This window comes from Notolepis coatsorum (assembly GCF_963971535.1).
Source record: "Notolepis coatsorum genome assembly, chromosome: 6".
Classification (NCBI taxonomy): Eukaryota; Metazoa; Chordata; class Actinopteri; order Aulopiformes; family Paralepididae; genus Notolepis; species Notolepis coatsorum.
This window is the reverse complement of record NC_140170.1, coordinates 186,167,252-186,181,148: the sequence shown is the minus strand read 5'-3', so window position 1 is coordinate 186,181,148 and position 13,897 is coordinate 186,167,252. Positions and strand designations below refer to the sequence as shown.

Here is a 13,897-nt window from a genome sequence, read left to right as displayed (position 1 = left end):
GGACATTCACTCGCAACATCATCAAACCGGTTATTGATGAAGCTCTCAAATCTGGCCACATCAAAGGTTCTGCGACCACAGTTATCTTTTACATAAATCAGCAAAGGAGCCCAGTTTTGTATTTACTCCCAAAAATGCACAGGAACAAAACACTGTGTCCTGGTCGCCCCACTGTGTCCAGCAATGACTCTGTTACTGTCCCAATATGTTGATCATTATAACCAACCATTACAACTTAAACTACCGTCCTACATCAATGACTCCCTGGTAGAACCACTATCCAAATGAGTTGATCACTTTATCCAACCATTCCTACATTAACTACCATCCTACATGATTACCTGACTCCTCTGATTTCCTCTGCAAGTTTGATCAACTTGATGTGAATGTTTCTGGCCACCATGAACATTGAGTAACTGTACACACAAATACAACAGGCATCAATGTGAACCAACACATTACTAGAAAGAATGTCTGATCAACCGCCCAACGGTCTCATTGTTGCATTGGCTAAAATATGCCTATGCCACAACCGCTTCATGTTTAGTGATGGACACTACTTGTTGGAGCCATTCTATTGTGTTCTTAGTGTATCTATCATTTGTTTACATTTTGTTTCTGCCCCTCTGTAGTCATCTACCCCACCTAGTGTCCAAAGGCCGGTAGTGCATGTTGAGAGTGAGGGGCGGGGACTCTTGGAATCTCAGGTGGTTTAATGAGCAGGAAGAGAAGGCCTAGGCATGGTAAAAATGTTTGGTGAAGGTGCCAGGTCATACATTTTTCTTTAAACCACATCAGTGTTAGAATACTATTATTTATGAGTATTGGAATCTTTCTTTTGGTGTTTTATTTAGATGCTTAAAATAAATCTATAATTTAATTCATAATACCTTGGATCTCGTTTTGGATTTTTTGGAATGTGCATGTTAAAGACACTACCTGGTTGACCTACAAGAAGCCACTACACTACTGTATGGCTATGGGTTGTGTGTACAATACATGGTTTGTTAAACTGTTCAGTGACACATGCAGTTATTTTCAGCATCACCTAGACTCCTGTAATCAGCTCTCTAGCAACACTTTACAACATGGAAGTGCCAGAATGAACCTTGTATCGTAGTTGATAAACCTTAGTTTCAGAGTAGTCAGAACAATCTCTTGTTAAAACAACATTGTGTTTGCTTAGCAGTGTTTTGTTTATGGGTGTATTTACAATGTATGATATTTCATGAAACAAGATGGCTGGTCTGGCCAGAAACCACACCACTTTCTCACTACACTATTCTCCACACCCACTGGCAGTCTCCAGGGACGGAGAAAATCCAAAACAGGAGATATCTTTAATTGCTTTAAAAATTGTAAGCGCTGCTGCGTGCCTCTGGCACAAAGAAGCGTGACCACATCACTTCATCGCTTCATGTTCGCTTCAGGCTTTCATTGGCTTTTTGAGGCTTGTTAAGCCCTGGTCCTGTTGTGACTATCTAGTGTATTTATTGTATTGTATTGACTTTGTCAGTTTCTTTGTACTGTGAAGCACTTTGGTTCAACTTCGGTTGGTTTTATATGTGCTATATAAATAAAGGTAACCGTGACCAGTCACAGCTGTAGAAGTAATTATCAGGTGCGCTATTATGGTTCATTAACACAGACGTCTCAGTGCCTAAAGGCTTGAGTGAGCACTGCTGTGGGACAGCGATTCCACAGTTGAAGGAAATGTGCAGGCAGAGGAGGGTCTTGATCCATTCATGACAGGAATGAAGTGTAGGCTAATACATGTTGTAGCCTAGACGGACATCTCTCCGAGTACCCTTCTAGACCCTTATTCCATCCATCATATTAACGGTAGACTCTGTAATGCCATCAAACAGTGACATAAGCCCTCTAGAGAGCCCCGCTTGGGATTGCACTTTTACATGTTTTGTTTTGGTCTGATGTGTGGGTTGGGTTTGAATGGGTATAGGGATGGATTGGGTTGCCATTGCTGACCACACCTCAAGCTCTGCCAAAAAAGAGGCCTGGAGAAATGCACAGTAAGTTACTAAACCACACATCAGACCAAAACAACATATTTAAACAAAGTGCAATACCGAGAAGGGCTCAAGAGGTCACTGTTTGACTACATTACACATTCTACTTTTAACAGTGATATACTAAATTAATTACTAATGATGATGATGGTGATTGTTGCTACTATCCCTGACAAAATAATAAATTTAATCAAGGGAGTATTATCTATACAGAACACTTAATTATCTAGATAGTATCTACACAGAACACTTAATTATCTAGATAGTATCTACACAGAACACTTAATTATCTAGGTATTATCTAGACGGAACACTTACATAGCTTTACTGCAGGCGTTGACCACTGGCAGCAGTCCCAAAAGAGCCTCATGTGATGCAGAATATTTCTTCAGGTCAAACACGTCCAGATTCTCTTCTGATGTCAGCAACACAAATGTCAGAGCTGACCACTGAGCCGGGGAAAGTTGGACGTCAGTGGATAACCTTCCTTGGTTCAGGTACCGTTGGATCTCCTCCACTAGAGAATGATCATTGAGCTCATTCAGACAGTGGAACAGATTGATGCTTCTCTCTGAAGATGGATCCTCTCTGATCTTCTTCTTGATGTACTCAACTGTCTTCTGATTAGTCTTTGAGCTGCTTCTTGTCTTTGTCAGCAGGTCTGGTATGATCATCTGATTGGTCTTCAGTGAGAGACCCAGGAGGAAGCGGAGAAAAAGGTCCAGATGTCCATTCTCACTCTGTACGGCCTTTTTCACAGCACCGTTATAGAAGGGTTGTTTAAGAAGCACCCTATAGAACCAGGATGGTTCTAGCAGATTCACATTTTCGTTGTTGAATGCAAGAAAGACATGAAGAGCAGCCAGAAACTCCTGAATGCTCAGATGGATGAAGCTGAACACCTTTACTCCCTCATCTTCTTTTTTAAAGATCTGTGTGAACACTCCTGACCACACTGAGGCTGCTTCGACATCAATGCCACTCTTTTTCAGGTCCTTTTCATAGAAGATCGGGTTGCCTTCCTCCAGCTGTTCAAAAGCTAGTTTCGCCAGAGACAGAATGCTCTTACTGGGCTTTGTATTCCAGTCTTGGAACGTGGTACTTGGTACTTGGTCTCCATGGTACCTATTCCCTCGTATGGACTGAAACACCAGAAACCTGATGTAGATCTCCGTCAGGGTCTTGGGCAGCACTCTGTCTTGGTCACTTTTGTCTGTCAGCATTCTCTCCAGAACTGTAGCAGAGACCGAACAGAAGACTGGGATGTGGCACATGATGTGGAGGCTCTTTGATGCCTTGATGTGTGAGATGATACTGCTGGCCAGCTCCACATTATCACTGAATCTCTTCTTGAAGAACTCCTCCATCTGTGGATCAGTGAATCCTCGTGCCTCGGTAAACATGTCAACATACTCAGGAGGGATCTTATGGGCTGCTGCAGGTCGGGAGGTTATCCAGATGAGAGCAGAGGGAAGCAGTTTCCCCTTGATGAGGTTTGTCAGCAGGTTGTCTACTGAGGTCGGCTCTGTGACATTAGTAAATGTCTCCTTGTTTTCAAAGTCTAAATGAAGACGACATTCATCCAGACCATCACAGATGAACAGAACTCTGTACTTGTTTGTTTTAACATTTCGGTTGTTTGAATTCTGTAATTCTGTGAAAACTTCAGTGAGGACCTCTTCTGTAATATCTTCAGTACATTCACCGATAAGGTCCACCAAGCAAATCTCCGCCTTCAAGTCATTCAACTCTCGAAATGGGAGTCGAAATACAAGATGGATGTCTTGGTTTGTCTTTTCTTCAGCCCAGTCCAGGAATAACTTGTTTACAAGGTATGTTTTTCCAATGCCTGCCACTCCCGTTGTCATGACCGTTTTGATTTCTTTCTCATATAGCTCATCACATTTGATTGATGTTTCTGGTTTCCATGCTTCAATCTGTCTGACCTCATGGTCCCAGATGACATCCCCAGTTCCTCCATGGTTGAGAAGGCCCTCTGTGTAGCCGTCATTTAGAAGTATCTTCGTATTCTTCTCGTCCTGTATACTCTTACACGTGACCATCACATTGGCCTTGTACTGTTTGATACCTAAAAATGTATGCAATATTTAGTTTGTTAGCCATGATATCAGATTCAGACAAGTGCTCTGTCCTTAACAACTGGAACATGCATCTATATAACTACTGTATGTGTTCTAAACAATGATAAAAAATGTGTTCCTAATACTAATGTTTCCACCATTAAAACAATAGTTTTTGTTGTATTAAAATTACAAGCTGTTGTAAAATGGATTATTTTGGACCAGTCAGATGGGGGCAATTTAATTTAGCAGACAGAGAAATGACAAAACCCACCACTAGAGCCTCTCCACCTACATCAGGATAAATTTATTTATAATTAATGTTTCATTCACCAGTTTCAATAGGTCCTCCTATAGCAATAGCAGTGCCTCCAGTCTCTGAGTCAGTTGATCTTGTCTCAGCTTGGACTCCTGGAGAACAGAGAAGACAAAGTAAGTTAGAACACATCACACAGAACAGAGAAGACAGTTTGAACACAGAACAGAGAAGACAAAGTAAGTTAGAACACACCACACAGAACATAGAAGACAGTTTGAACACAGAACAGAACAGAGAAGACAAAGTAAGTTAGAACACACCACACAGAACAGAGAAGACAGTTGGAACACATCTAGAAACCTGCTACAGCTGCAGGGCAGAGACTGATTCAAATTGAAGAAGATAGTTGACACAATATCTTATAAAACAAGGTAACATTGTGCACCACATCACTCATGCATTCATTATCTTCTTCTCAGTGTTAATGAAAGGAATGATATGGGTTAACAAAATAAGTATTCTAATATGAATGAAGATTCCCTTCATATTACATATCAAATAGTGAATGAAGGAGTGTTGTGATATGAAGGAAATAATGCACTGTTAAAGTTAGAGGTTATATATAGGATTGCAAGTAACTGAGTAACTGTCTAACTGTGCATAACTGTTTCCACTGGAGGGCGCTATAGGCGGAGCTGTAAATGCTGCTGCCAGGTACGAGGTACAAAAGGAGTTGGTTAACTCCCCCTCTGTCTCTTCCCATCTACCTCTCACGGAGAGAAGATCTCATGTGCTGCTGTTGTGCAATGTAAATAATAAACCACGCCGATTAAAGGCTAAAGATAGAAACCATGCCTCATGAACATATTATTGTCGCCCCATAGCCAATTCTGTCAACATGCACTATCAACAAGGATCTATCTCTGCAGTTATTTAGGCTAGAGACAATCTATGAAAAGCAGAATACCAACAACAATGCCATCTGCAAGAGAACATTTTATATTAGTAAAATTACAAGCTGTTATAAATAATACTGATTATTTTGGATCAGGCAGATAGGGCTAATTTCATTTAGCAGACAGAGACATTACAAATATCTAAACCCACCACTAGAGCCTCTCCACCTACATCAGGATACATTTATTTATAATTAATGTTTCATTCACCAGTTTCAATAGGTCCTCCTATAGCAATAGCAGTGCCTCCAGTCTCTGAGTCAGTTGATCTTGTCTCAGCTTGGACTCCTGGAGAACAGAGAATCAAATCAAATGTATTTGTAAGGCCCGACAACACACGTTAATGTCTCCATGGGCCGTACACGTCTTCTTTAAACAAGTCAAGAAGAAACATAACAATACGTCAAGAACAGAACAAGAACACCATAAGGTCCAACAAATTAAAAATAAATGCAAATAATAGGGAAAAAATGCTCCACAGGCAGTGTGGAGGAGAGAAACCTTAGAAGACAAAGTAAGTTAGAACACATCACACAGAACAGAGAGGACAAAGTAAGTTAGAACACATCACACAGAACGGAGAAGACAGTTTGAACACAGAACAGAACAGAGAAGACAGAGTAAGTTAGAACACATCACACAGAACAGAGAAGACAGTTCGAACAGAGAAGACAAAGTAAGTTAGAACACATCACACAGAACAGAGAAGACAGTTGGAACACAGAACAGAACAGAGAAGACAAAGTAATGGCCAGAGTAAAATAGTGCTACAGTACAATCAACAGCGGGGTGTATTAGAAGGCTATGGTGAAGAGGTACGTTTTTAGCTTATTTCTGAAAATATTAAGAGATCTAGCTTCCCTAATGTCCATAGGTAGTGTGTTCCATAACTTTGGTGCATAGTTAGCAAAGGCTGCATCCCTGATTTTCTTTAGACTGTGGCTTGGAACCTTCAATAGACCAGTAGTAGATGATCGCAATGTTTATACTTTGTATATAAGGAGGAGGACCTTGAAATCAATTCTAAATGTTACCGATGATTACTGATGTAAACAGGGGGATCCTGATGTAAACAAGACGAAAGTCTTTCTCTGGTCTGCATCCCCTTAACAATTGTATGTATAATTGTATGTAATTGTATGTATAACATCAGCCAAATTTTAGAAGTTAGAACACATCACACAGAACAGAGAAGACAGTTTGAACACAGAGCAGAACAGAGAAGACAAAGTAAGTTAGAACACATCACACAGAACAGAGAAGACAGTTTGAACACAGAGCAGAACAGAGAAGACAAAGTAAGTTAGAACACATCACACAGAACAGAGAAGACAGTTTGAACACAGAACAGAGAAGACAGAGTAAGTTAGAACACACCACACAGAACATAGAAGACAGTTTGAACACAGAACAGAGAAGACAAAGTAAGTTAGAACACATCACACAGAACAGAGAAGACAGTTTGAACACAGAGCAGAACAGAGAAGACAAAGTAAGTTAGAACACATCACACAGAACAGAGAAGACAGTTTGAACACAGAACAGAACAGAGAAGACAAAGTAAGTTAGAACACATCACACAGAACAGAGAAGACCGTTTGAACACATCTAGAAACCTGCTACAGCTGCAGGGCAGAGACTGATTCAAATTGAAGAAGATAGTTGACACAATATCTTATAAAACAAGGTAACATTGTGCACCACATCACTCATGCATGCATTATCTTCTTCTCAGTATTAATGAAAGGAATGATATGGGTTAACAAAATAAGTATTTTAATATTAATTCATATTCCCTTCATATTACATATCAAATAGTGAATGAAGGACTGATGTGATATGAAGGAAATAATGCACAATCAACAAGGATCTATCTCTGCAGTTATTTAGGCTAGAGATAATCTATGAAAAGCAGAATACCAACAACAATGCCATCTACAAGTCGTTGACAACTGGAACATGCATCTATATAACTACTGTATGTGTTCTAAACAATGATAAAAAATGTGTTCCTAATACTAATGTTTCCACCATCAAAACAATAGTTTTTGTTGTAACATACATGTATTATCTTAAAATTACAAGCTTTTCAATCAATCAATCAATCAATACTGCAGTATGTAGGTTGTCAGTAGCACACAATAATAAATAATAATAATAATAATAATAATAATAATAATAATAATAATAATAATAATAATAATAATAATAATAATAATAATAATAATAATAATAATAATAACAATAACAATAACAATAACAATCATAATAATAATAATAATAATAATAATAATAATAATAATAATAATAATAATAATAATAATAATAGCATAGGAGGAGCAGTACCGTTTAATAGACTGTTTTTTAAGAGCATGAGCTTCAGATACTGGATAGACCTTCAAACATAAAGAACATTTTCTTGAAGTATAACACTCCAACCCATCAAGTGCTCCTGTGGAACGGCTTTTTAGTCTGGGAGGGTTGGTGCTCACGCCTAGAAGGAACAGACTTTCTGACAAGAGGTTTGAGAAGATTCTGTTACTGAGATATAATCACTGGTTTACTCACCCCTCTCCCCTGTTTCACTAGGAACATTAGAACCATATCTGAATAGGGCAGGCCTCAAAGGTAGGCTACATATCAGCCTACATGTGGTGTTATTGACCATTTATCTTTTGTGAAATCTATAGATATATAGATAGGCCTACCTGCCCTATTAGTACATTTTACTCAAACTGAGTACATTTTACAATTTTTTTTTGTCATTCTTATGTTGTGGCAGCAGCAGGGACGACGACTTCGTAACCTAGTTACTTTCAAAGTAACTAAGTTACTCTGATAATCAAGTAATCAGTAAAGTAACTAAGATTACTTTTTAAAGGAGTAATCAGTAATCAGTAATCAGATTACTTTTACAAGTAATCTGTGGCATCACTGCTGCTGAGTCTCTGAGGAATTTGGAGGGGATGTTGTCATGGCCAGTGGCCTTGTTCGGTTGGAGGGCGCTCAGTTTTTTGAGTACCTCATCTGTAGTTACCATTTCCAGTTTGAAATCGTCTTTGTGGACGCCTAGGTTCTTGTAGTATGCTACTATGTGTTCTACCCCATACTGCCCTGAGTGGGAGGGTAGTTTGTTTACCAGTGTTGTGGCTATGTTTGTGAAGAAAGTGTTTAAGTTGACACAATATCTTATAAAACAAGGTAACATTGTGCACCACATCACTCATTCATTCATTATCTTCTTCTCAGTATTAATGAAAGGAATGATATGGGTTAACAAAATAAGTATTTTAATATTATTCATATTCCCTTCATATTACATATCAAATAGTGAATGAATGACTGATGTGATATGAAGGAAATTATGCACAATCAACAAGGATCTATCTCTGCAGTTATTTAGGCTAGAGATAATCTATGAAAAGCAGAATACCAACAACATTGCCATCTACCAGATATACATCTTATATTATTATTTTCTTCTTTTCCTAAAAATGTGAACTGTCCCTTTAAACATCTATCTCAGAGGCAAGAGAGAAAATCACTGAAAGCTAAAGGCATACACATATTTATTCAAAGATAAAAGAGGTAGAGGCTGACATGAATACCTGCTTGTAGATCTGCCACCAGATCATTCCTGTCGAGCTTCTTCAGTATCTCCTCTGTAATCTTCACAGCTACATCAGAATAGTTCTGCACCATCAGATCCACCACGTCCTGTATGTTCTTCTTCAGCTCCTCCTTTATTAACTCCTCCAGGATTTTGGACAGTCGTTCTTTATGCGTTGCCATTGTTGATCACTGGTAAAACAGAACAAAGCTTGTAAATGTTTTCATCTTGAGACCCTGACGTATATTGTAATAAGCATATAGGTAGTTATATAGCATACTGGCCAATCGCGCCTCGCATGGTCACGTGCAAGTGAGGTGCATGTAAAATGTTTCCACGGGCCCAGTAGGTGCTGGAGAGATGATATCTCATAATGGCAGAGCGAGACGCTCAGCCAGTATTCATATAACTAGGGTTATAGGATAACCTTCGTTATCTAACACAGTTTACTGAAGGAGAGGAGATGATAAAATGAGGTTACCCCAGACTCCAATAGCGAGGGGCAATAAACTTGGATTCCCAAAACATGGTTTCCCTTAGTATTTTATTTGGCTGAGGCCCAGAGAGAGTTGGTTCAACACAAGGGAAGAATGATAATATTGTGCATTACATTAGTGATGGGTCGGTCATGAGCGACTCGTTCATAAGAGCCGATTCATTGCCGTGAGCGTGAGTCGAATCGCTCACGTCTGGCAATGAGTCGGTTCACGCCCCCCCCCCCCCCCCCCCCCCCCGCACACAGACACACACAATGAACTCAACGGATATACAGTGCAATAATAGAATAGTAGAATAGATAGTAAAATTATGCAATAGAATGGCCAGAGTAAAATAGTGCTACAGTACAATCAACAGCTTGGTGTATTAGAAGGCTATGGTGAAGAGGTACGTTTTTAGCTTATTTCTGAAAATATTAAGAGATCTAGCTTCCCTAATGTCCATAGGTAGTGTGTTCCATAACTTTGGTGCATAGTTAGCAAAGGCTGCATCCCTGATTTTCTTTAGACTGTGGCTTGGAACCTTCAATAGACCAGTAGTAGATGATCGCAATGTTTATACTTTGTATATAAGGAGGAGGACCTTGAAATCAATTCTAAATGTTACCGATGATTACTGATGTAAACAGGGGGATCCTGATGTAAACAAGACGAAAGTCTTTCTCTGGTCTGCATCCCCTTAACAATTGTATGTATAATTGTATGTAATTGTATGTATAACATCGGCCAAATTTTAGAAGTTAGAACACATCACACAGAACAGAGAAGACAGTTTGAACACAGAACAGAGAAGACAGAGTAAGTTAGAACACACCACACAGAACATAGAAGACAGGTTGAACACAGAACAGAGAAGACAAAGTAAGTTAGAACACACCACACAGAACATAGAAGACAGTTTGAACACAGAGCAGAACAGATAAGACAAAGTAAGTTAGAACTTCTCAGTATTAATGAAAGGAATGATATGGGTTAACAAAATAAGTATTTTAATATTAATTCATATTCCCTTCATATTACATATCAAATAGTGAATGAAGGACTGATGTGATATGAAGGAAATAATGCACAATCAACAAGGATCTATCTCTGCAGTTATTTAGGCTAGAGATAATCTATGAAAAGCAGAATACCAACAACAATGCCATCTACAAGTCGTTGACAACTGGAACATGCATCTATATAACTACTGTATGTGTTCTAAAGTAAACAATGGTAAACACGTTTTCCTACTACTAATGTTTCCACCATCAAAACAATAGTTTTTGTTGTAACATACATGTATTATCTTAAAATTACAAGCTGTTGTAAAACTGATTATTTTGGATCAGGCAGTAGGGGCAATTTCATTTAGCAGACAGAGAAATGACAAATATCTAAACCCACCACTAGAGCCTCTCCCTCTACATCAGGATCAATTCATTCAAATTAATTACATGGTTATCAATACTCTTTACATTCACCTGGTCCAGTGCATTGACCTTACATTCGTCAACTAACAGTTGTTCAATATACATTCAAACGTATAGTTACTCACGTATGGCACAGCAATGCATCTCAAGCTGGGGCGGAGGAAAAGCAGAATAGGGCCTAACTCCTAATACTTTCAGATGGGGTTTATAGACCTGTTATGATGACATCATACACTGTCACACTTGCCTGGCCAATCAGAGTGACATTCAAACATTGTATCCTCCATTCAGGTCCTACTTACAGACCAAGAGTGGCCTTTGGTTTAAACTTTATCTATGGGTGTGTCTTCACGCTGTAACTTGTCGCTAACATGTGACTTTAGATAATCACACTTCAACTGGCCATTTTCATTGTTGGGCATTGGATTGAATTAACATCTCTTTTGTCTCTTGTTATCTTGATTAACCGCTGTCACAGTCCTGAGAGCATTCTCATGGCCCAAACTGCCCCCACCAGTAAATAACACACACACACACACACACACACACCCACACCCACACCCACACCCACACACACACACACACACACACACACACACACCCACACCCACACCCACACCCACACCCACACACACACACACACACACACACACACACACACACACACACACACACCAGTGTTCGAATTATGAGGGGGCCAATGGGGGCTCAGCCCCCATAGCTATAGTCTGAGCCCCCATAGTCAAGAGCCCCTGTGGGGGTCTCTCAAAAAATTTATATAATATTTTTTTTTTTTTTTTTACGAATTAGTATTATTTATGTTACCTAAATAAATTGTTAATAGATCATATTTTTCTTTTCAGTTTTTAAAAGAACTGAGTAATTAATGTTGTGGAATAGGCTGCATTTCACCTCCAAGCCGCTATGCGTCGCCCATAAGTTTAACGCTACTCCAACCTAGTGAAGAAGAAGCAGCAAGCAGCTGCTGTAAACAGAAAGCTGCCGGTCTGTGTCCTGCAACTAAAAACATAAACACTAAACAGTACGCCACATGCCGCCAAAAAGAAAGAAAAAAAAAGGCTCAACCCGCCGCAAGGCTGTACAAAGCTGGACAGCTTTGGTTTTATAAAAAGGCCAAAGACTGACGCTGTTAGTGTAGCAGCTAGCAGCGCTACTGTCACTGAAGTTGACACTGCTAGTGCTAGTACTAGTGTTAGCTCTGCTGCTCCTGTGCGCAGTGCACCTGTTATTGTTACCGCGCCGGTTGCCACTGCCAGACCCAAGTCTCCACCACTAGACCTGGACTGCGCTGCTACTCAACCACCACAATGCTGGGGTCCGAGTCAGTGGAACTTTTGGAAAAATAAATATGACTGGTTATTTGCCAAGGAGGGATGCATTGGCTGCCTTCCATGTAAAAACGCCAAGATATTGTTAAATAAATCATCTGGAGCCCATTTGGCAGAGCAGTGGATGAATGGGACTGTGACTAGCTCTCAGAGCAAGAAGTTGAGGAAGAGAATATAGTCGTCACTACTCGCTTTGGATAAAAGAGGTCAGTGGTTTGAATCCCGGCTCTTCCAGTCTGCATGTCGGTGACATGCTGCAGTAGTTACTTTTCTTCTTGTTGTTCTAAGAAGATGCTGCTACTATTTTTCATACAGTTCTTGATTACCTGTGCACATTTGTTTATAACATTATTTATTTTGATTTATACAAGTATTTATTTTATGTTCATTTTATTATCAGATGATAATGTTACTTACTGTATCCTGATAAATGCTGCTGTTGTGCCATACAACTATTTATTTTCCATTAGATTATTTTGTTAGTTTTTGATTTATAAGTGCAGAGACAAATAAATGTTAATTCAAGTTCATAAATTTGGTCTAATTTTTCAAATTTAAATTATTTTTTCAGATGCAAAATGCAAATAAGTAAATATGGCATTATATATCAGAGGTGAGTAAGAAAATGAACAAATATTGATGGTTAAGAATGAGCCTGAATAATGACATCACACAATAGTCTAATGCATAGGTGTCAAACTCATGGCCCGCGGGCCAAATGTGGCCCGCCACGTCATTTGATGTGGCCCCCCAAGAGCGCAGGTAAAAAAATAGCGGCGTTAAAATAATTGTGGGTTAATGCGTTAATAAAGCTTTGACAGCCTTAGTTATTACACATTCTTACACATACATGTGTGTTGAACATCTGAGGTATTGATGAAGTAACAAAGGAAAAAAGCCAAAAGCACTTACTCCTCAGACATTCTTTGACAATTTTACAGCCCAAAATACAAAAAAGATCCAGGCGGAATAGGTAACAAAGGGTTGAAGAAATATTGTCTGAACTGTCAGATGCAAGCTGGCTGTGTGACATAACCGAGCATCTCGCTCAATTGAATAAGAAGCTGTAGGGACGCAAACAAGTCCCACCCAAAACTTGACCAATATAGTTGTGAACTGAGACAACCCGTATTTAGTTATTTTTGAGTACAGTTACAGTTGTGTGTTCATGCAGACACATAATAGCAATTTCATTACGAATTGAAAATGGGGGACCTTGATGAAGTAAACAAGTCGAAAGTCCTTCTCTGGTCTGCATTCCCTTAACAATTGTGTGTATTGAGCTGTACTGTACTGTACCCATTCTGCAATCTGTTAATTAAAGTTAATTAAACTATCTTCCATTAGTGGCCTCTGCAAGGTTGTGTGCAGCCATTTGTTTTTGTAACATCTGCTACATCTGTCCCACGTGTTCTTTGCAGCTCAGTTGTTAGTTCTGCCCTTCTTGACTGTGACAAAAAGGTTTTGAACAAACTTAATGTCATAGCTTGTATTTGATGATATTCTTCTTTGTTATTTACTTGAATGGTTTGATCATTGATTGATGGAGTAATATGGGGTTCTGATAAACTAAAATTATTTGTTAAAATAACATAAGCTAACATATATTTCTACATCTATGCAAATGCAATATGTATTTAAGCATTACATCACGCGCAGGAGTGGTTTGTGACCAATAAACCATGCCTAGGGGTGGTCGTTAGACC

At 39.1% G+C, this 13,897-nt stretch overlaps 2 protein-coding genes across 2 annotated transcripts in view; both read right to left on the bottom strand.

Annotated features, from left to right (window-relative positions):
* The window catches only part of LOC311229893 (NACHT, LRR and PYD domains-containing protein 3-like), a gene marked incomplete at both ends in the record, with an annotated part of 106,735 nt that overhangs the window by 11,947 nt on the left and 80,891 nt on the right, over positions 1–13,897 (bottom strand). The gene's annotated exons all lie outside the window — the stretch shown is intronic.
* On the bottom strand, positions 2,342–9,115 carry LOC311230730 (NLR family CARD domain-containing protein 3-like; the record flags this gene model as incomplete). Its single annotated transcript, XM_084317089.1, has 3 exons — positions 2,342–4,116; positions 4,442–4,519; positions 8,932–9,115. The coding sequence occupies 3 exons, from the start codon at positions 9,113–9,115 to the stop codon at positions 2,342–2,344; spliced, it is 2,037 nt and encodes a 678-aa protein (XP_084173215.1).